The following is a 24,683-nucleotide window of genomic DNA, read 5'->3' on the forward strand; positions in this document are numbered from 1 at the left end:
ATCTCCTAATGGAGTGTGTGTTTTTTGCAGATGGGCTTCCAGACGGGCTTACTTTGATGTTGGCCTGATTATTGCTAACCACCATTAGTGACTTAATCCACCTTATCTTTTCTGATAACACTTCAATTGATGTTATTACCGTCTATTTTGTATCTAGTATAGTTACACATATAGGTAAGGGCTCTCACAGAAGCTAAATTTAGGCTAGGCTGAACTTCCAGCACATATGTCACAGCTTCTGATTTCTTCAGATATAATTGTCATTGCTGTATTGGCATGATTCTTCACACCATCCAAGCAGACCAGCCAGAGTGTTTCTCATTTCAATGCCTGCATCCAAAGCCATGCAATCTCACCTCTATAACTACTCATAGCTTGACAGTATTGAACCCATATATGATTATAACCAACTGCATTTTAGTTTATCTTCAGGGTAACTGTCCAGCAGAGCAAGTGTGCTAGTGTGAAAAACATATCCTCATGGCAGATAGAGCACTGCCTGTTGTAAATCTAAGCCTTTAATACGTAAGGATGATAAGATTGTTTCATAGATAAAAGATAATGCTTAATTAACCTTAAAGCATACATCTGAGACATTATCTAATATAAAATAGTCTGAAGCCGAATAATGAATACAAAATTGATTAAATAGATTCCGTGCACACAGATTTTTTTTTTTTTTTTTTGTGAACATTAGACAGACTGTATCAGGCTATATAACTGGCATGATCTTTGGATAGCAGGTTCTTAAACAAAATGCTTGCTATGACAAGGTTTTAATTTCATTGGTTTCATTTCTACTCTGCCATTGCAAAGAACAGAGAAACATTTCATAACATGAGTTGTCTCACACTGTTCCACGGCACAGATTAATCCAATGGTTGCAAGTATTAATCACTTCAGGGTGAGACAAGTTCTGACAAGATTTATCTTGGTTTAATTTTTTTCAACACAAAACTTTTTTTTATCCACTTTTAATATTCACTGTATTATTCATTAAAGGTGCATTAGGTCAGATAAGTCAATAAAGGTACATTAGGTCAGACAAGATTTTTTAGATTAGATCTCTAAAGGTAGGCCTCTAAGTAGTAGTGGGTTCAACATTTGAATTATTTTTTTTTTAAATGAACACAAATATTTAACAAAGCAGGGGTTACATGTACATGTAGTTCTGATGGGCTCAGTCTGTTTGAAGGTTTTTGTACAAGACTTCCGGTTAGCCATTTCCGGTTATTTCAGTTGGCTAGTTTACTGTATATTCATCACAGCATCTTTTGACACTGCCATTTAACATCTCATATTTAATGTTTAATTGTTATGGATTCATGGAAAACTGGTATTGTTTGTGCAGTGAACCCACCTATGCGCTATCTTGACAGGAGGATAGCAACACATAAAGATAAGTTAAACTGCTTGTGAACAAAGTTAAATGGTGATTAGCTAGTTGAGTAGCTAAAGAAATCTGAGATGAGCTAGTTGTTTGCCCAGTGGTGTCCAGTGTCCCTAAACAGCAGCTGATGCTGAGTTCTTCCTGGAGCTCTTTGGGCTCTGCGGGAATGGGATCTGAGGGACTCTTGTTGCCAGTTGTTGATGGTGGAGGAGCGGGACACAGAACAGATCATCGAGCTTCCCTGGACAAAGCCGTGCAGCTGGCAGAGGATCACTGGGCAGCGGTCCCTGGTCCAGGTGTCCCTGGTCTTTCTCGCTCTCTCTCTTCCCTCTCTTCTTATCCCATGGTTCCAGCTCCTCGGGACCGAGGTGCCGGGGCCCCGAAACGAACACCCTGGACCCAGTTCCCACCTCGCTTTTCCTCCCCTGCCTCTGTAACGTCTCCCCATGGGGAACATTCCATGCCGCTAGGGGCAAAGCCCTGGCAGGTGTGTTAACCCTGTGGGGAAGCCGGGTATTTCCAGGATCAGTGTTCTCATATGGAGGTGGGAGCCCCGATCCGGATTCCTGATGAGCCTCAGGCCTCCCTGATCAAGGAGGAATATTCTGCATACTGGTGAGTATACAATGGAGTACACAGGCCTTGGGGACTCAGCGTGTAATGAGACCTCAGTCCACCAATCCTGATTCAATGCAAGGTATTGGGAAGTGCATGTTTGGTGAAGGTGAGGTGTGTGTGTGGGGATATTCACGAATATCCGCTGGTGCCTGTATTGATAAATTTCTGTGGCCAAACGCATACCACCTTACCCTTATTTATTGGCCAGGGTTTAAGAAAATGTTAGAAATTATGGTAGTGGATGGCTCCTGCCACAGTGTAGTGAGGTGTGGGGTGTGTGCAGCTCTGGCCAGGGACGTGGTGCCAGGGCTATCAGTGTCTGTGCCGAATCATGATGACTTAGAGGGGGGAAGGCTCTGCACCCCCCTACCTGTTCCCCTTGGAACAGATGTGTGATGAGTTTCTTCACCACACCTTTGACTAAGTGAGAGAATTTGCGTCAGGCCCAAGAATGACAGTCCTGACTGTATGACAGGGGTACGCGACTATGGGACTTTGTGAGTAATTTAGAGCTCGACGAGGGTAGTACTTGTTTTACTACCCATGTTGAGATCTAAATTACTTGCAAATTGGCTCTGACAGACCTCACAGAGCACCAGATTGACTTCTCGAGGTGTGGTGGTATGCAGCCACCCATACTAGATACCTGAACACAAAAAAGGTGGTTTGGGTTTAGATGACAGAGGAGTAATCAAGGAGTCCCACAGTGATTGGAGCAGCCCGGTGGCTTTGGTGCCCAAGCTCTGTTCTGATCATGCCCCACTCCAATAGCTCCACCGCATGAAGTATGCCAATGTGTTGCCCCCTTTTTGGTATCTGGCACTTCAGCCATTCAAATTCGAGGTAGTTCACAGGTTCAAGGGCACAGATGGTGGTGGCGGACTACCTCTCCTGCCAGTGGAGGGAATCAGCTGCAGGTCAGATGGCTCCCTGGCCTGATTTAGGTGGTGGGGGTATGTAACAGGGGGGTATGGTTGAGCATCAGCTGCGGATGGAGAGGAGTCGGGTTGAATTGGCAGGTAACGCGTGATGATTCTCACCTGTTTTATTACCGTCAATCTACTTATTTGTGTCTCTTTGTGCTTTCACTGACTCCCATAACTAGTGTGAGAGAGAGGGAGAGAGAGAGAGATAGCTGGCAGAGTTTGCGAGACACGCACAGACACACACCCATACACACGCCGAGCAGTGTGAATCTTCCTCTGCACCCTCCCAAACCAGTTTCTACACTTGTCTTTTGACTAACAAACTAATATTACTTGGCTAGCTTGGCTTGTTGGATTGCTGTGGTATGATCAAGAGAACTCTTGCATTGTTCTTGCATTGTCGACCAAATTGTAGATGCAGCAGTGTAACTGTGCTCATTCTGTGGATTCAGGATTCAGAATTCAGAATTCAGCGTAGAACCTATAGTGTGAGCTTTCTAACTAACCAAAACAGAAGCTCTTCTTGAAGTGAAGGGTTTACTATGCACAGATGTCATAGCATGCTGGACTTGCAGGGCTGCAATGTAACATTACTTGCTCTCTTTATGCAGTTTTGAGGCTGATAAATATTTGAGATTTTCTAATTGCCATACTGTTGTGTCAAAAAAATAACTTTGTCTATTACATAGCATTAGTAACAGTACCATTCAGAAATGGGTTCCATTCTACCAGTACTTGCAAGCTGGCAAAGATGATTTTTGTGTTTTGGCATTTGATAGTTGGTCAAGTTAAAGGCCCGTTCACACTAGCAAGTGAGAAAAGTGACTGGAGCCCATTTATTTTCTATGTACACATGCAGCTTGGAGCCACATTTTCAGCTGCATGCGGCAAAGCGGCAAGTGAAGTGAGTTGCGATTTTCTCAGCTTTATGCAAATTAGGCACAACCTGCAATTAGTTCCTATGTACTGTTTATAACTCTGGTTTCATCTTATGCCGTCATATACAACCTCTTAGTAAAAGTGTTTAGAAACTTAAAAGAAAATAAAGATTGGAAGGAAGTAGCAGAGATCATTGGTGTCTTTGGAGAGTGTTTGCTGCTAGTACAGTTAGCATCCACTGCTAATCCGCTAATATCTAAAACGTGTTGTACATCAATCTACCAATTTCCATACTTTTTTCACTTTATTAAAATAGTAGAATTCATGTTAAATACATTTTAAAAACAAATAAAGTGCATACTGTAGTAAATCATGTGCTGTAAGTTTTACATTCTGGCTACTATCCTTTCTCATTGGAACTAAACATTCTGGATGGACACTACACGCCCACAAGAGATAACAGTAGCACTCACTCCACACCCACAAGAGACAAACTACAAGTGACACAAGCAACTTGTCGCTCACTAGTATGAATGCAGGGTAAGTAGGGGTAGCTATCTAGTTGGCTAACTTCAGCTTGCTAGCAAAAATTGTGAGGAAAAAATTAATGTGTGTTTTGTTACCTGATCTAATTTGTGTTCAAGTGTTAGCCAGCTAGATCACTATTGATGCTATATGAAGCTGGTCATCTGTGATGGTGTATGACATACAGTAGGTGTCCTGAAAACTCTCACAATCTCACCAGAGACCTCTGACTGTGAACTACTGTTAAGGAATGTCAGGGCAACACCATGTTTTAGAATAATTTTTCCTCCACTGACTCAATAATGTTTGCTTTTCCATGTTAAAATAATCTTACACATGGCAGATTTAATCTCCAGGAAATCATAAATTATCTGTGAGCAGTTTTTCACTATCAGCCTGTTAAAATCGCAATGCTTAGGATTGTTCTGTGGATATTCTCACCTGAAAGGAGGATGTAGGGTGAATGTTTACCCTAGCTTGTTTCCAGTGGTCTCCTTGGCTCCCACTCAAGGTCCACACAAGGCTGTCCTCACCAGTCTGACTCTTCTGTCTTAAATACACATTCAGTGTGCCTTTGAAACAAAAATAGCAGAAGTGGTCAGAACTGGTTATGGTAACTGGAAATTTATAATGATAAATGGTAAAATATCAAACCTGAGTGTTTGAGTTTCAGTCTAGATGTGACATTGTTTTTGAACCTAAAGTTTTGTATTTCTTGACTCAATTTTTTCAATAGGTCTTCTCTGTGTCAGGACAACTGTTGTTCGGTAATTGTTTACTATATGTTGCAACACACATATGTTAACACGTTCGAATATACAGTCAGGTCCATAAGTATTTGGATGGTGACACAATTTTCATAACTTTGCCTTTGTATACCACCACAATGGATTTGAAATAAAGCAATCAAGATGGGATTGAAGTTCAGACTTTCAGCTTTAATTCAAGTGGGTTAACAAAAATATTGCATTAACTGTTTAGGAATTAAAGCAATTTTTTACATAGTCCCTCCATTTTCAAAGGCTCAAAAGTAATTGGACAAACTAACATGAACATATTATTAGGATTATTTTTAATATTTGGATGCAAATCCTTTGCAGTCAATGAATGCCTGAAGTCTAGAACCCATGGACATCACCAAATTATGAGTTTCCTCCCTTAAGATGTTTTGCCAGGCCTCTACTTCAGTGGCCTTCAGTTGCTGTTTGTTTGTGGGTCTTTCTGCCTTCAGTTTTGTCTTCTGTAAGTGAAAAGCATGCTCAATTGGGTTGAGGTCATTGGACATTTAAGAAAATTTAATTTATTTGCCTTAAGAAGCTCTTGGGTTACTTTTGCAGTACATTTTGGGTCATTATCCATCTCTACTGTGAAGCGCTGTTTTGCAGCATTTGACTGAATCTGAGCAGAAAGTATAGTTTTATAGAAATTTATTTATTTATTTATTGGATTTTATTTATTATTATTTTATTTTTTATTTTTTTAGCAAAATCTAATCTGGTATTTCTGTTCTTGAGTGTTACCAGTGGTTTGCATCTTGAGGTAAACCGTCTGTATTTACATTCATGAAGGCGTCTCTTGATTGTGGACTTTAACAATGATGCACTTACATCCTCGAGAGTGTTTTTGACTTGCCGTTGATGTTGTGAAGGGGTTTTTCTTCACCAAGCAAAGAATACTGCGATCATCTACTTTAGTTGTCTTCCGTGGTCTTCCAGGCCTTTTGGTGTTACTGAACTTGCCAGTGCATTCCTTCTTTTTAAGAATGTACCAAATTGTTGATTTGGCCAATCCTAAAAATTCTGCTATCTCTCTGATAGCTCTGTTTTGTTTTTCGGTCTAATGATGGCCTCCTTCACTTGCATTGACAACTCTTTGTACTGCATATTAAGAGTTCCCATGAACAGCTAGCAAATGCAAATCCAACATTTGGAATCAACTCCATACCTTTTATCTCCTTAATTTGTCATGAAATAAGGAGGAAACAGGCCATATCTGGCCATTAAACTGCCTATCAGTCAACTGTCCAATTACTAGCCTGTGAAAATAGAGCTTCTATGTAAAAAATGGCTGTAATTCCTAAACAGTCAATGCAATATTTTTGTTAAACCCCTTGAATTAAAGCTGAAAGTCTACACTTCTGTCAGATCTTGATAGCTTCATTTCAAATCCATTGTAGTGGTGTACAGAGGCAAAATTTAAAAAATTGTGTCACCGTCCAAATAGTTATAGACCTGAGTGTATACTGTTGTGTCAGTGTAATGATAGACATAAAATTTGTTGAATTACTTACCAGCTTCATTTAAATACCTTGAAATCAACAGCCATTACAAAAACCTATGAAAAAACCTTCAGTTTTCTAATATAAAATAAATTATGTTGTCACAACAACTCAGGCCACTACCCTTCCCAGCCACCAGAAGCCTCAATCTCTTCTGTTCTAAATCTCGTGTGGTTGCTGGGTCTTGTGTATGAGTCTTGCTTGTTTGCTGATTTCTAGTTTTGGACAACATTAATTAGTTTTGTTAAACTGGATTCTGAAAATCACCTCCAGCACACTGATCCACAACTAAAGCCAGAGTCTGACCCCTTGGTACAAATACGCAAATCTCTAGCCACAAAAGAAAAGCAAAAAATCTGGCATTTTTAGGCATTCTCCAAAGAACACTGGATATGCTACTGAAAAAAAATCCTCAAGCTAGAATGCTACATCAAATACAAATTTCAAAAACACCCTATAATATTTTGCACTGCATGCAAATGCACACACTTTGCAGCCCCTCTTCTAAGCACATCAGAAGATCAGAAAAATTTGAACATTCTTTTGGGCAGCCAGACAGAAGGTTCAGTTTGGCTTGTTTGGTTTGAGTTCTTTAACCCCTAGGCTCTCTGTAAGGGTGTTCTGAAAGAGCCTAGCAAGGTTGAATTAGCCTGGAATGTCCAATTCAGAAGGGACAGTTTTGCGAAGCAGAAAATTGCAGTTACAATCTTGTGTGTGAGAGTGGCAAGGTCATCGCTGTCTCTTAAATGCAATGACTGGCATGAACAAAGCATGAAAAAGACTACAATCTTTCTTGACAGCTAAATTCAGGTTATATGCGATAAGTGCTCCATAATGATTTGAACTGCTTCTGGAAAATTACCATTGACAGAAATGCTTTCTCAGCCTTTGGAGAAGCCAAAAATGAACTTTCAGTGATGGAGCTGAAAATGCTTTTTGGTGAAAGACTTTGATTTAGTAATCTGCCTGTTTTCAGATTAAGGCACAAATATTGAATTTTTCACATGAATAAGTAAACACATAAATGAAGTGTTGGTATTCACTCTCAGATGGTAAATAAACTACCCATGTGCATGAAATGAGATTAATACTACAATCCTATTTACAATACATCTATATCTATTTATTAATTATTTTCAAAATACTATATCTTACCTATATGTTTCCCATACATATGGTAGTACAAGCTAAAGCAGTAGGATGGAGTATTGGCCACATTCCCATAGGGTTTTTTTGGAACAACGCTGAATAGTGGGGTCAACAATCGTGCTCTATCTCGTTCCTGACGAGGGCGTGATGTTTCAATGTACATGTAATAACCTGGGGTAGAGAATGCAAAAGCACATAGGAGAAGGATTGCACTACCACACATTCATTAATTAGCTGATTCTGTTACATTACAAGAGTATACAATACTGGTTCTCTTTAATTTACAGATATACAATGGAAAATGCACTACATTTTGAACTGACAGTAGTGTTACCATGTTTCTGTGCTGAATATTGGAGCCTTGCCAAAAGTGCAAAGGAGGTCAAAATATAGCCAGACACCACAATCATTTCTGTGTTCTATGTTCATCTACAAGGAATGTTTACGTGTTGAAAAAAAAAGAAAGATAGACAAGATACACTGATTAGCCATAACATTAAAACCACCTGCCTAGTATTGTGTACGTCCCCTTTGTGCCACCAAAACAGCTCAGATCCATTGAGGCATGGACTCCACAAAACCTCTAAAGGTGTGCTGTGGCATCTGGCACCAAGATGTCAGCAGCAGATCCTTTAAGTCCTGTAAGTTGCGAGGTGGGTCCTCGATGGATTGGACTTGTTTGTCCAGCACATCCCACAGATGCTCGATTGGATTGAGATCTGGGGAATTTGGAGGCCAGATCAACACCTTAAATACTTTGTCATGTTCCTCAAATCATTCCTGAACAATTTTTACCATGTGGCAGGGCGCATATTGAAAGAGGCCCCTGCCATTAGGGAATACCGTTGCCATGAAGGGGTGTACTTGGTCGGCAACAATGTTTAGGTAGGTGGTGCATGTCAATGTAACATCAACGTGAATGCCAGGACTCAAGGTTTCCCAGCAGAACATTGCCCAGAGCATCACACTGTGTCGGCCGGCTTGCCTACTTCCCAGAGTGCATCCTGGTGCCATCTCTCCCCCAGGTAAGTGACGCATATGCACCCGGCTGTCCACATGATGTAAAAGAAAATTTGATTCATCACAGTCTTCCATCGCTCCATGGTCCTGTTCTGATGCTCACGTGCCCATCATAGGCACTTTTGGTGGTGGACAGGGGTCAGCATGGGCAGTCTCCATTGAGTTATATATTTTTTAAATATACTTTGCATATATTTGTATTTATTTACTAAATGCCTTTATTTGTGTATTATCTTTGATAGTCAGACTTTCATTGAACAGAACTTGGAGGAAACATCAGAGGTTTTTGGAAAACTCTATCCTGGCTCTAGTCTTTATTTGAATGGAGTTTGGCTTGCTGCTGAATTGTGTTCACACAAATAGATACACACAAGGAGAGCAGTAAAGTGAAAAGACATAAACACAGCTGGCTTAACATCCTGGCAGAAGCGTATAGCAGCAAGTAGCAACTATTATGGCTGAAAGGTATCCAAAAGACATCATAACAGAAAAAACACAGAGCAAAAGCAACTGAACATTTGACACATCCTCTCAAAGTTTACGTTCTATAAGAACTTCAATATCCTTAAGATCTTCAGTTGGTGTTGCTGCAGTATATGCAAGAGCTATGCAGAGGCTGCACAAGCTATATTTGTGGAGAGAGAAATTGCGATTAAGATGGACAAAGCCAGACTAGAGGATAACTTTGAAGCCCTGCATGTCACAAAAGAGACTGCGGCTGCTAGCGCAGAAGCAGGTATAATAGAAGCAGCAGCAGAGTTTGAGCATGAGGAGCTGTACGACAGAAAAAGTTACTCTTCATCAGCATGAAGTGCAGACAAGCGTGTTTGTGATTATGTCAGGGACCAAGCCACATACCTCAGCGAACAGGCTGACTTAGCCGCTTATCTATCTCAGTACCACAAATTCGAACCAGGCAAAGTCACAGATGTGAACTGATTTACCCTTCAAACTGAAGGGTGAAGGGTAGCCAGTATATCATACTTGATGCATGTTCCTCATCACCATGACAATCAAAAATACAAATGGCAAAACTCCCTAGAAGCATGAAAAAGAAGTCAATAGAAAGACCAGTAAACAATGAATGTCAGCATCAGCGCAAGTTCAGTGGTGTAGCAAGTTCTTTGGCACAACACTCAGGAACTTCAAGCATGATGGACACGGTGAATTATCTTGCACGTTGAAAGCTAGTGAGCAGTGGCTTAATACATTTTGATGACCACTCTGAAAGTTACAGAGCCTGGAGGTCCTCTTTTATTAACACAATCAAAGACTTGGGACAAAGTCTTACTGCTGGTGAGGAGCTAGACTTGTCAAAGTGGCTCAGCAAACAATCTTCAGAATGTGTGAGACATCTCAGGGCAGTTCATATAGGAAATACGGACGCAGCCTTAAAAGTGGTCTGGAACAGACTTGATGACTGTTACAGCTCCTCTGAAGTTATTACAGAGGAGTTATTATTAGTGTGCTATTTAAGAAGTTAGACAGTTTTCCCAGGATTTCAAGCAAAGACACCATCAGACTAAGAGAGCTCACAGATCTTTAACGGAGCTGCTCTCAGCCAAAGAAGATGGTTACCTCCCAGGCTTAGCCTATTTAGATACTGCCCGTGGCATCAGGCCTATAGTTGAAAAGCTAAGGGATGAATTTCTCAAGGCTCAAAGTTCAAAGAAGAGATTAGTGTTTCTTATCCTCCTTTCTCCTTCTTTACTCAGTTCATTTGCAATCATGCCAAAACACATAATGATCCCAGCTTTGCCTTTTCTAGCAGTTGACATCCACAATATGAAGGACTCCCTCCAAAATGCACCAAATTCAAGACACCAGTGTCAGTGCACAAAACTGAAATCTCTCATGGTACATCACAAGACAAAATACTTTCTAAAGATGATCCAGCTAAATATTGTCCCATCCATAATAAAACCCACCCTTTAATAAAATGTCAAAGCTTTAGTTTAAAGACTATTGACGAGCAAAAAGCTTGCCTGAAAGAACAAGGGATCTGCTTCAAGTGCTGCTCATCGTCATCACACCTTGCTTGGTTATTCTGAAGTGTGATGAGTGTCATAACTCAGCTCTGCATCCTGGTGCACCCTCATGGGCACCCAAACCCCTAAATCCTTCATTACAGCATGGCTGGGGAGGATGTAGGAGAAATTTTAACAACACAAAATGTGAGCTCTCTGTGCACTGAAGTTTGTGGTCTTGGCAAAGTGTTTCCTGAGGGACATCCTGAGGATGCAGTAAAGATGTATGCCATGCTTGATGATCAAAGCAACAGGTCTCTAGCCAGGTAAAAAAATATTTATTGACTTATTCAACATCAAGAGCAGAGCAGTCCCTTACAGCCTAAAGACCTGTGCTGGATTGATTGAGTGTTCAGGAAGAAGAGCAAATGGCTATTGGGTTGAATCAGCAAATGGTGGAATTAGTCTCATGCTTCCAACATTAATTGAATGGAATGAAATACCAGACAACCATGATGAAATTCCAATGCCGCTCTCCCTCAACCTCACCTCAAGCATATTGCAACTGAGATCCCAGCTCTGGACTCTGAAGCCCACATCCTCTTGCAGGTTGGGCGAATCATACTTAGAGTTCATAAAGTGAGAAAACATTAATGGCCCACACAACACACCCTTTGGCCAGGAACTAAACCTAGGATGGGTTCTGGTTGGTGAACTATGCCTAGGAGATGTGCACAAGCCCAGTGGTTCCAGTTTCAAGACAAACAATCATAGAAAATGCAAGACCCTCACTGTTTATTCACATACACCTTAAAGAAAAAATCACCAGCAGCTCAACAGCTCTGCATACTCCTCATATCTTTGAAACCCACTGGAACATGAGAATGTGGGAAGAGAATCTTGGCCACCCTCTTTTTTAGAAGAACAGAGAATGACAATAAGCCTGCACTCTCCACTGAAGACGAAGTCTTTTTTAAAGACTATGGAGACAGAAGCTTTCCAGGATGATTCCAACAGTTGGGTAGCACCTCTTCTCTTTAGGTCTCCATGGCCATTTCTATACATAATCAATAGTCTCTTTGATCCTCTTGGTCTTGTGGCTCCTATTACAATACAGGGACGTTTTCCACTCTGAGAACTGTCCATTAAAGGAACAGACTGGGACGCATCACTTTCACAAGAGAACCGTGGTGAGTGGGAATCATGGAAAGATTTATTAAAGGACATGCAACACCTTCGTATCCCTCATCCTTACACACCCATTTCTTTTTCAAAAGTAAATCACAAAGAAATCTGTGTTTTCTCAGATGTGTCAACTAAAGCCATAGATGCTGTAGCATCCTTCAAGGTAGTAGATACTGATGGTCAAATCAAATTGGCTTCATCTTAGGAGAAGCAAAACTGATGCTACAAAATGAGCCTACCATACCCAGAGTAGAGCTTTGCATGGCAATCTTAGCAGTGGAGATAGCCAAGCTCATCATTCAAGAGATTGACGTCAAGTCAGACACTATTACCTTCTACTGTGATAGCAAGGTTGTACTTGGCTACATCTATAATGAAAATAATCATTTCTATGTCTATGTCTACAGCAAGGTTCAGAGAATCAGACAATTTTCAGAACCAAAGCAGTGGCAAGACATACCCACAGAGCACAATCCTGCTGACTTTGCTTCAAGGTGCATCCAGCTCATGAAATCTAACTGGCTCACAGGTCCAACGTTCCTGCGCAAGCCAGATGAAGATGACTTCATTATGGCAGACAACTTTGTGCTTGTAGATCCAGATTCAGATGCAGAAATTAGGCCTCAAGTGACAACCTGTACTATAGTAACGAATGACAAACAACTTATTTCTGATAGGTTTCAGAAATTCTCCTGATGGCAATCCATACAAAAAGCCATTGCATCACTCATCCAGCTCATAGTTCATTCCTTTAAGTCCACCAATAAGTCCAACACATGCGGCGGTTGGCACCTGTGCTCAGAACCCCATGCTGCAAGTGAGCTGTTAAAAGCCAAGAATGTGATAATACATTCAGTACAGAGGGAAACTTTCAACAAGAACATTGAAACACTCTCTAAGGGAAGAAACATGAGCAGCAAAGTTCCACTCTCAAAACTAAATCCTTTCTTAGATGAGGATGGCCTACTCCAAGTCGGAGACAGATTAAAACTGGTGGATTGAAGCTGCCCAGAAAAGAACCCAGTCATCTTATCTGGCAAGCGTCACATTTCTGCATTACTCATGAATGTGTGGAGCACCAAGGATGCATATTCACAGAGAGGGCCATCTGTGCTGCTGGATTATGGCTCACTGGAGGTAAGAGATGCATAAGCAGTATTGTTGCATAAGCACTATTCTGTCGAAAAATTTCATGGCAGAATAGAAATGCAAAAAATGTCTGGCTCGTAGAATTCTTGATTTAATGCTGAAGCGTGAAGGACTCTCCAGCCTCTCTGATGAAGTGCTTTGTACATTTATGGTGGAAGTGACAGCAACTGTAGACCTCTAGATGGAAGGGTTTGCAAAGTTGAACTTAAGGTGACCAGGGAAGGGTCCAGCAAGACTTTTCTCAGGCATGTATCTGAAATCATTCTTCTGCTTAGAAAATAAGACAAACTCCTTTAAATAGTTTGTTATACAAACTGCTTATGCTGCTCCACCTTTTCTGTAATGTTCACGCCTTCAAAAGCATTGTCTGTAAGTAGTTGATGTAAAATGTATAAATTGAGAACATGTCCTTTATTTTGTGAGTTATATTGGTAATATTTGACTATCCTCTATCTATCTTTCTATCATAGCCAGCATGAACTTTTTCATCAATTTGTGCTCCAGTAGCTCTTCTGTGGGATCAGCCAGATGGGATAGCCTTCGCTCCCCACACATATCAGTGAGCCTTAGGCACTCATGACCTTGTTGGTGGTTCACCGGTTGTCCTTCCTTGGACCACTCTTGGTAGGTATTAACCACAGCATACCAGGAACACCCCACAAGACCTGCCATTTTGGCGATACTCTGACCTAGTCATCTAGCCACAGTTTGGCCCTTGACAAAGTCGCCGAGATCCTTACACTTGACCATTTTTCCTGCTTCCAACACATCAACTTTGAGAACTGACTGTTCATTTGCTGCCTTGACAGGTGCCATTATAGTGAGATAATCAATGTTATTCACTTCACCTGTCAGTGCTTTTAATGTTATGGCTGACATATATGTGTGTACATACATACATATATATATATATATATATATATATATATATATATATATATATATATATATAATGTGTATACACACACACACACACAGTACTGTGCAAAAGTCTTAGGCCAGAAATAAATGAAACAGTGTCAATATTTGGTGTGACGACCCTTAATTATTAGTCTGAGGTACAATTTGTGCAGGTAAGATTTACTGACCATCTTGCAGAACCAGCCAAAGTTCCTCTGGAGATTTTGACTGTTGCACTTGCTTCTTACAAAACCCAGCAGCCTTCATTATGTTTTTTGTCTGAAAAGAGCTCTCTTATGTAATTTGCTGCTTTCTCTACAAACATTGTTCTGTAACATTTAATTTCATGCTCAATTTTGGAAAACTAATAATGTAGAAGTCATAAAATACAAATCAATAACAAAGTTTGTACTAAAAAATAGTGTGCCTAAGACATTTGCATGTTTGCATATATATATATATATATATATATATATATATATATATATATATATGTACACATATATGTTACACATACAGTCATGGGAAAAATGTTATATATTTATCAAGTTTATTTATTTATTTATCTATTTTATTATTTTTTATTTATTAAGCCCTAAACAACAATTGTGTGGTCCTCACCAACTTCTAGAAACAAACAAATAACCTCAGGTGACAACAACAACAACAACAACAACAACAAAAAACACAACAGATTTAATAAGTAGTTATTTTTTCCCCAAAAATTGACTTCCTGTTTTCGAATTGTTTTGCCGGGAGTTTCTTGCCTGCGTCGGCGTCTTAACTATACTGTTTCTTTCTTTTTTCAAATCAATAATTTTGCACTATAGTTGTATTTTTCATGTTCTCTTCTATCGTATTTTCTTTTTTCTTTCTCTCTTTTGTATTGCAAAGAGCGCTTTTGTATTTTGTCAAGACAGCGAGCGGAGGCCATCCACATAGTATCCACGCTGTCTAAACAAATCTTCGACTAAGGTGCGTTAAACAACATATCTAACATTCAGCTTGTTCAGTGTGTTGAGTGCAGGATGTTTAGTCACTCTTCCTCCGTCGTTAGCAATAGCTTTATTTGTGATAAATGCATATTAGTTAGCTCTCTGATGGAGAAGATTGCAGCATTAGAGGTGCGCATCCAGACTCTAGAGAGGGTTAGTGAGAGTTAGAGCAGTGTAGTTTCTGTAGGGGAAAGTCTGGATGCCTTAGGCAGAGTTAGTAATCCCCCAACTCCGGCATTAGAGCCCTCACAGAGGGGCGAATGGGTGACGACTTGGTGGCATAATCGCAAAGCCAAAGCTAATGCTAAGGCTCGCCTACGGGAGCACCACTCCTCTCCGCTTTACGTATCCAACAGGTTTGCTATCCTCAGTGAAGCACCTGCTGAGAAACCTGAAAGAGCTCTGGTTATAGGTGACTCTATCTTGCGACATGTGAAATTAGCTGGGCCTTTAGGGGCACCAGCAGCTTTAGTTAGGTGTATACCGGGAGCCAGGGCGCCGGACATAGCAGGTATTCTTAGGGTCTTAGCTAACATGGTAGAGGTGTGTAAATTAGCGAAGGCAATGTCCAATGCAGTAGTATGCTCTGGCCCCATCTCGATGTGGCGTGGCGATGTAGCTTACAGCAGGTTGCTGAACTGCTGGATGTCCAGGTGGTGCTCCGAAAACAATGTGGGCTTTATAGATAATTGGATTAACATTGAGGTCAAGGCTGGCCTGTTAGGGCGGGACAGTGTCCATCCCACTCGGGAAGGTGCTGCTCTCATTTCTTGCAGCATAGCACATAGTCTAAGAACAGGCTTAGTTAATCGGTGACAATCCAGGGCCAAGGCCAGGGAGCAGACAAGCAGGCTAAACCGACCGTCTGCTAGCTGCACTGAGTCGTCACTTAGGTTCCACCGTATTGAGACTGTGTCTGTTCCCCGAGCTAAACAAAATTATAGACATACTGAGACAGTTTGTTTTAGTAACCTAATTAACATAAAATTAAACCAAACCGAATGCAGAGCCAGCACCGTTGATCTGAAGCTAGGACTGTTGAATATAAGATCTCTTATGTCTAAAGCACATATTGTTAATGAAACCATTACTGATCAGGAGTTTGATGTACTGTGTTTAACAGAAACGTGGATTAAACCAAACGAGTTTGTAGCATTAAATGAAGCTAGTCCTCCCGGGTATAGTTACATACATCAGCCCCGTCTAACTGGCAGAGGAGAAGGCGTCGCAGTCATTTATAATGATAATCTAGGCGTCTCACAAAAACCTAGTCATAAATTCAACGCATTTGAAGTTCTTTATTCTAACATAACATACATAGCCACTAAAAATAAGTCTACCCAGGTGATTCCAGTAATTATTATTTACAGACCCCCAGGGTCATATTCGGAATTCCTATGCGAATTTGCGGATTTCGTCTTTAACCTGGTTGTTTCTTTAGACAAGGCATTAATTGTTGGAGACTTTAATATTCATTTTGATAATCCAGATGACCCTCTGAGAACAGCAGTTGTGTCCATTCTAGACTCTGTAGGGGTCAATCAGAATGTAATAGGACCCACCCATAGTGGTGGTCACACTCTTGATTTAATACTAACATTCGGATTGAATATAGAAAATATAGTCTCATGTCTCATGTCCACAGTCTGAAGCTATCTCAGATCATTACCTCATCTCATTTAAAATGGGTATTAATCATAGTATATGCACCTTGCCACGTCACCGTGTCAAACGTACGTTCACGTCAACAACTGCACAGAGTTTTGACTCTGAGTTTTGTCAGTAATCTCCCAGATTTATCAACCATGAATGGATCACCGTCTGATCCCAAAGAACTTGACCAGGCAACTGAATGTTTAGAATCAACGTCCTGCAACTCGCTAGATAAGGTAGCTCCACTTAAAAGAAAAATAATTAGGGAGAAAAAGCTAGCACCCTGGTAGAGCGATCACACACAAACTTTAAAACAGACCACTCGAAAACTAGAACGTAAATGGCGTCAAACTAAATTGGTAGTATTTCAAAGAGCATGGAAGGAGAGCCATAAATAAGTAATCCTAGATTCTTATTTAATACTGTAGCAAAATTAACTAGGAATAAGACCACAATAGAAACACACACACAATCATTATATAGCAGCGATGACTTGAATTTTTTCAATGGCAAAATTGAAAATATCAGGCTAGAAATTCAAACTTTTAATTTAAAACCAGACAGTTCTATAACTAACCCTGTAGATGATAATATAATAATATTAGATAAACAACTACAATGCTTTACTCCCCTTGAAGATACAACTAATTTCACTAATTTCATCATCAAAATCATCAACCTGTATGCTAGATCCTTTATCTACTTGTTTCCTCAAACAGATAATTCCTGAAACAATCAAACCTCTTTTAAAGATAATCAATTCTTCCCTTAGCATTGGCTATGTACCTAAATCTTTTAAATTAGCAGTTATCAAGCCCTTGTTTAAAAAACCTGACCTTGACCCCTGTCAGCTGTCTAACTATAGACCAATATCAAACCTCCCCTTTATCTCCAAGGTCCTAGAAAAGGTTGTAGCACAGCACCTATGCTCATACTTACATAGGAATAACATTCATGAAATGTATCAGTCAGGATTTAGGCCTCATCATAGCACAGAGACAGCACTGGTAAAAGTTGTAAATGACTTACTACTGGCCTCTGATCAGGGTTGTGTCTCCTTGCTGGTGCTGCTTGACCTTAGTGCAGCTTTTGATACCATTGATCATGCTATTCTCCTCGATAGACGAGAAAATGTAGTAGGCATTAAGGGAACGGCCCTTTCCTGGCTCAAGTCTTATTTGACTGATCGTTATCAGTTTGTAGACGTAAATGGTCACTTCTCTTCTCATACTAAGGTAAAGTTTGGTGTTCCACAAGGCTCTGTTTTAGGCCCACTGCTCTTTTCTTTATATATGCTACCTCTGGGCAAAATTATCCGTAAGCATGGTATTAGCTTCCACTGTTACGCTGATGACACACAGTTGTATGTTTCAGCAAAGCCAGATGACAGACACCAGCTTAATAAAGTTGAGGAATGTGTAAAAGACATTAGAAACTGGATGCTTATTAACTTTCTCTTACTTAATTCTGACAAGACAGAAGTACTTGTACTAGGACCACATGCAGCTAGAAGTAAGCTTTCTGATTACATAATAACTCTGGATGGCCTTTCTGTTTCATCATGTGCAGCAGTAAAAGACCTTGGTGTGATTATCGATTCTAGTCTTTCTTTTGAAGCTCATGTAGATAATATAACTAGGATTGCTTTCTTTCATCTCAGAAATATTGCTAAAATAAGAAATATATTGTCACTACACAATGCAGAAAAATTAGTTCATGCTTTTGTTACCTCTAGGTTGGATTATTGTAATGCCTTACTGTCTGGATGCTCCAGTAGATGCATAAACAAGCTCCAGTTAGTCCAGAATGCAGCAGCGAGAGTCCTTACTAGAACCAGAAGATATGACCACATCACCCCTATCTTATCCACACTGCATTGGCTCCCAATCAAATTTCGTATTGATTATAAAATACTACTATTGACCTATAAAGCACTAAATGGTCTCGTGCCACAGTACCTGAGCGAACTTTTGGTCTTTTATGATCTGCCACGCCTACTCGGATCAAAAAGTGCAGGTTATTTGTTGGTACCTCGAATAATGCGGGCTACAGCTGGGGGTAGAGCTTTCTCTTACAAAGCCCCACAGTTATGGAACAGCCTTCCACTTAGCGTTCGGGGCTCAGACACAGTCTCAGTGTTTAAGTCTAGGCTGAAAACATATTTGTTTAGTCAAGCCTTTGTGAATAGTTTTCTTAGGTACAGGGGCAGGTCTGGAGGGTTTCACAGGCATAGAGTGTTGTGGTGAACTGGGATGTTTGGATGCTGTCGCCCCCCCACTCTCACACGTTCACTCAGGCTTGTCGACGGTGGAGTGGCTGGCTGCCTTATGTCCCAGGGTGCCCTCATGTCTGTGTTAGCTTCTGGCTCTCCCTTTTAGTTATGCTGTCATAGCTAGTCTTGCCGGAGTCCCTGCTTGCGCTCTGCATGCAAAGTACATCGTGCTTAACCATTAGAGGACAAAAGCTCACCTAACAATCTCTTCCTTTCTCTCCTTCTCTCTCTCTCCCTCACTCTCTGTCGAGCTACTCATGCTACTTCTGAGATGCCAGAGATGCCAGTGATCCTGACCCCTTCTGCTCCTCCTCGCTGCCTGACCCATCCTGATGCCCTACTTCTGGTTGGAGTTCTCATCGGTTGAGTTCGCTCGCTGCTGCTGGGGTTGGCCCCATATGGACTGCCTGAAGAACTGTTTGGATTGCTGGGGATGGTGCCACCTGGGGGCTGTGGAGATGGCTTGGGGATCACATATGGGGAACTGTACTGTAATGGCTTGGGACTGCGATTGCTGTAGTGGCTTTGGGGCTGCAGTTGCCACGAGCAGCTTCGTACTCACAACTCCATCAGTGGACAGTGGATAGATTTTAACCAACCGGACTTCTTGCAAAAACTGTGATGAATTTACTGGTTGCACATTTGCACTATTTGTCCATATAGTACACAATAATAGAAGAGATTTATTCATAATCGCACTATCCGTTGCACCCAGATGAGGATGGGTTCCCATTTGAGCCTGGTTCCTCTCAAGGTTTCTTCCTAATATCATCTCGGGGAGTTTTTCCTTGCCACCTTCGCCACTGGCTTGCTCATTAGGGATAAATTCACAGTGATAAATTAAAATATTTACAATATATTTTTGTGAATCCATTTATTTCTGTAAAGCTGCTTTGTGACAATGTCCATTGTTAAAAGCGCTATACAAATAAAATTGAATTGAATTGAATTGAATTAAACCAACATTCAGAAACCAGTTGGGAAAAAATAAGTATACCCTTCCTACTTCCATAATTATTAAGATAGTAATTAGCAGCTAGATGTTACTAATTAAATGCTCAAACCATAACCTCAGAGAAGCAATTGTCGCTGCTCATCAATCTGGGAAGGCTTATAAGGCCATCCCTAAAACATTTGGATTTGGGCTTGTTTTTCAGCCGCAGTCACTGAGACAACTATGAACTCCACTTAATACCAGAATCCCAGCAGCTTAAGCTAGGCCGAAATTGGTTCATGCAACAGGACAATGATTCCAAGCACACCAGTTTACTTCAAGTTATTGTTGTTAAAATTGGTTCTACATGTTACTGAATTATAGGATGTTCTTAATTTTCCCACCTGGTTTCTGAATGTTGGTTTACATTTTTGAAAAAAAAAAAAAAAGCTACATATTGAAATCTGTTGTATTTTTTTTTGTTGCCACCTGAGGTTATTTGTTTGTTTATAGAAGTTGGTGAGGACCAAGCAATTGTTATTTAGGCCCTGATAAATAAAAACTTAGAAATGTATGCGTGTCTGTGTGTGTGTGTGTGTGTGTGTGTATGTGTGTGTGTGTGTGAGAGAGAGAGAGAGAGAGAGAAAATTCTCAGTATTGCAGGTGTGTTACAATTATTTCAATATTGTGATACCTTGCTTTGAACCACTACGGTCACTGCTGGGTCCAGTATTGGGAGTGTACTTGGTGTCCCTGATGGCAGCACTATGTCTTGTCCAATCAAATTCCTCTGACTTGTCTTGGGTGAACATGCATAAGGCTTCTTCTTCGAAGCCACAGTGGAATTTACCTATGGAGGGATTAAATATTTCAAACTTTGAGTTACCATTTACAAGGGAAAGTAATATTACATAGGTAAGTTCCATATTCATGCTAGATCCATAGACTGTAACACTAAGTGTGTCTCTAAAGCAGGGGTGTCTAAACTTTTTTCAAATGGGGCCAGATTAAACCATTTCAAAATACCTGTTGGTCTGTCACTCTTTGCTAAAGAATTATTCATAAACTATTCAAAATATTAAATATTCAAAACATGAAAAAGTCTATAACAGTTTATAAAAACAACTGAATTTACTTTCAGTGGAATAACTGCAGTAGGGTATCAACTGACAAGTTGATATTCATAAATTTGTGTTTCTTTTTGAAACAAATTACATTGACCACTTTAGTTAAGCACTCTTTTACAAATTCACCATCAGAGAAACGTTTTCCGTGCTTAGTATTGCCACTAACTAGCTCTAGTAATGTTCTCCTGCAACCCTCTTGCTCTGATAAAAGTTGCTTCTGCCAGGGTAGATTCCATCATCCTCTGAATATTTATTGCACTTTGTTTCTTAATGTCTCTTGATATTAAATTCCTTAATTACCATTATCTGTTGATCATATGAGGCACATACATATGCTATTTATCTTGATGAAAATCTACTCTGATTTCCAGCACTCTTGAAATCGCTGTTCTTACTGTTAACTTTCAGCTTTTTGGCTTTTTGAACAAATTTAATTTTTCATCTTGCAATTTAAGTTTAAGGTACTGCTGCCACTGTCAGGTGAAAGGAAAAATTGCTACATATTGGCTGGTGGGCCACTTATTATACATTCTAATATAAAAGAAACCACAGGCCAATTAAAATCGGTCTGGAGGTAAAATTTGGCCCGGGGGCCGGACTTTGGACACCCCTGCTCTAAATGGTATCACTAAACTAGGTTATGGACACAGACCAATTTAAAAGATACTCACTCCAGTGAGGGTTTACAGGAGCTGTAAATCAGAAGAGAAAAAAACGTTATAAAACGTGAAATATCTCCGAGTGGGCTAAAGTTAATAGTTTATTATTACTCTATAATAAAAGACAGGGAGGCCTTCTGGGAGAATATTGTTTGTCTCTGGAGTGTAATTTGAAAGAGAGAAAGAGGTTTAGGCACATTACCTTTTATCACAGTAAGTGAGAAAGAGGGAGACTGGGAAGAGTGGTAAAGAGAGCTCGATTGCATGAGTGAGACAGAGAAAAGGGGTGAAGAAAGAGACTAATGTTTAGTGATGAGCTGTGAAATGCTCAGGTGAACTAATCAGCCTCATATCTCTCTCTCAGTTCAATTCAAAAGCAGCCAATCTGAGCATGGAAGAAAGCTGCACATTTCTTTGCATAGCCATGGAGGGCTGTGAAATCACTTTTGAGAGCATAAGTGGAAAAGATTGCAAGACTGGAAAAAAAAAATCCCAGTTTAACCATCCAAGATCAGAATGTGAGCCAGACAGAAAATGTGGTGGAACATGGGTTGTTCTAGTAGTCAGTCCTGTGCATGTTTAAAATACTACACTGTTAAACCACTCTTAAACCTGATGTCCAGCAGCAGCATCTGCGTCACGTCACAGTTTACACAGTTACTAAGTAGAAAGGTTGAGTGAAATTCTTATGTGCAGATAGCCAACAGGGCAATAAAACAATACATAAACACAACCCCTTTAAAATGGCAGGTTTTTGTGATGTAAATAAGTGAAACTAAGTTAAACCATGTCAGAACATTTTTAACCTTTACTGTAAAATTGCAACATGTGACAAACAACCAGAAATGTTTTAGGGAAAAAAGAAAAACAAAAAACTTTCAATACCCAGCTTGCATAAGTGTGCACACCCTTTTATAATTGGGAATATGGCAGTGTTCAGAATCAACCAATGACATTCAGACTAATGTTAAATACTAATTCGTATACACCTGGCATCAGTTAAAGTGACTGATTAACCCCAAAAGTACAGCTGTTCCTATATGATTTTCCTGACATCATCTTGGTAACATCCAACTGGAAAAGCCATGGGCTACAAAGAGCTTATAAATCAGGTATGGGATCTCATTGTTGAAAAATATCAATCAGGAGAGGGTTACAAATTGGATATACCATGGAACACTGTAAAGACAATAATTAACAAGTGGAGAAAATATGGCACAACAGTGACATTACTAAGAACAGGACATCCCTTGACAATTGATAAGAAGACTAAAGAAGGTGGTGAAATGAGCATGGCTGGCAGCCAATAATAGTGGTGGCAGCTCCTCACCCTCCAGGAGAAGACAGGAGAATATTAAAAGGGCATGGCAGACACAGCGAAGTGAGCCAGTATGGTCTTCATGCCTATGCTGATCCATTTCTCTGTCTCTGTCTGTGTCTCACAGACTGAAAATGCTCCCTACCCATGCCGCGCTGAGAGCTCACTTCCCCGGCTTCAGAGAGCAACCCTCTCCTCACTGCTGCTGTCTGCCTGGTGTAGGGTTGCAGGCAGTCAGTGGGGAGTGGCAGTGAGGCGAGTCCTCAGCTGCAGTGAGAGGGTTGCAAGCTCTCAACGTGGTGCAGGCAGGGAGCATCTTCAGGATTTTGGAGCTATTAGACTCTTCTTCCCTGCACTTCCACCCAAGCCACTTCTCACTAAACCTGATGCACTCTCTCACTACACCTGAGAAAGCCAAAAAGCACCTCTGTTTGTACTAACCTTGTGTCCCCTATGTCTGTGTTCAGGCCACCGCAGCCTCAAGTTGCTACAGTGGTGGAGAATGTGGGCAAGAGCATGGACCCATCCCCCACCCACATCATGGACACCATATTGAAGGACCTTCTGGTGACCATCCTCCAGCAACTGGTGGTGACCCAGGAGCTTTTTCTAGGACTTTGCACTGCCACCAAGGAACTGCTGTTTCTCGAAAAGCTTAACACCGCTGTGGCCACCCCTCTTCTCGACCCCTGCTGAGAAACCCAGTGCCGTCTCACCAACATGACCATTGATGTTGACACCGAAGCTTATCTGCACACATTCAAGTGAGTCACCCTCCATGAGGTCTGGCCTGAGGAGGACTGGGCCCAAATCCTTGCACCATTCCTCTATGGGGAGGCCCAGATAGCCTACTACATGCTCTTGCCAGAGGAAGCAGACAACTATGAAATCCTAAAAGGGAAAATCCTGGCACGTTGTGGACAGGGTTCCACAAATGGACTTACAAGCCTGGAGCCACCCCCAGACACAAATGGACACTCTGCTCCGTACCACCAAAAGATGGTTACAACCTGAGATGCACACTGAGAGGGTGGCGATGGACAAGTTCCTAGGGGCTCTGCCGCCAGAAGAATGCAAGGCGATTGGCATGCAAGCCCCTGGAACCCCCAGAGAGACGATAACCCTGGGTAGCCGGCTGTTCTCTCCACACCTCCTCCCCACTATCAGCCCCCACCATCACCTTGGAGGTAGACGGCGCACCCACCCCTTCTGGGTGGTTCTGGTGGTTCCCCGCTCTAAGACAGAGCTTCTGATGAACCTGGCCCACTCACACCCCTTAGATGGTCACTTGGGGGCCTGCAACACACAAGAAAATCTAAAGGAAAATATCACTTCCTGTTTTTTGAGACATCACTTCCTGTTTTTGGATTGTTTTGTCGGGAGTTTCTTGCCTGCGTCAGCAACTTTTTTAATCAATAATTTTGCGTTATCGTTTTCATCTGTTGTATTTTTCACTTTCTCTTCTACTGTATTTTTTATTTTTATTTTTTTGAAGAACGCTTTTGTATTTTGTCAAGACAAAATACGGAGGCCATCCACACCGGATCCACGCTGTCTAAAATAATATCAACAAATCTCCAACTAAGGTATGTTAAACAACATGGCAAACATTCAGCTTGTTCAGTGTGTCGAGTGCAGGATGTTTAGTCATTCATCCTCCGTCATTACTAATAGCTTTATTTGTGATAAATATAAGTTAGTTAGCTAGTATAGCATTAGAGGTGCGCATCCAGACTCTA

The 24,683-nt window shown here is 40.9% G+C and overlaps 1 protein-coding gene across 14 annotated transcripts in view; it reads right to left on the bottom strand.

Annotated features, from left to right (window-relative positions):
- The window catches only part of mdga2a (MAM domain containing glycosylphosphatidylinositol anchor 2a), a 308,605-nt gene that overhangs the window by 5,336 nt on the left and 278,586 nt on the right, over positions 1-24,683 (bottom strand). For 10 of the 14 annotated variants that reach the window (XM_053237458.1, XM_053237455.1, XM_053237467.1 and 7 more), the window contains 4 exons: positions 21,639-21,659; positions 20,535-20,690; positions 7,772-7,936; positions 4,780-4,910 (listed from right to left, as the gene is read on the bottom strand). In XM_053237458.1, coding sequence (XP_053093433.1) covers positions 4,780-4,910; positions 7,772-7,936; positions 20,535-20,690; positions 21,639-21,659 — 473 coding nt within the window. The remainder of the gene's footprint in view (positions 1-4,779; positions 4,911-7,771; positions 7,937-20,534; positions 20,691-21,638; positions 21,660-24,683) is intronic. The other 4 variants (XM_053237457.1, XM_053237456.1, XM_053237459.1 and 1 more) reach the window with 3 other exon arrangements.

Source organism: Pangasianodon hypophthalmus, chromosome 10, assembly GCF_027358585.1.
Source record: "Pangasianodon hypophthalmus isolate fPanHyp1 chromosome 10, fPanHyp1.pri, whole genome shotgun sequence".
In the NCBI taxonomy this organism is placed as follows: Eukaryota; Metazoa; Chordata; class Actinopteri; order Siluriformes; family Pangasiidae; genus Pangasianodon; species Pangasianodon hypophthalmus.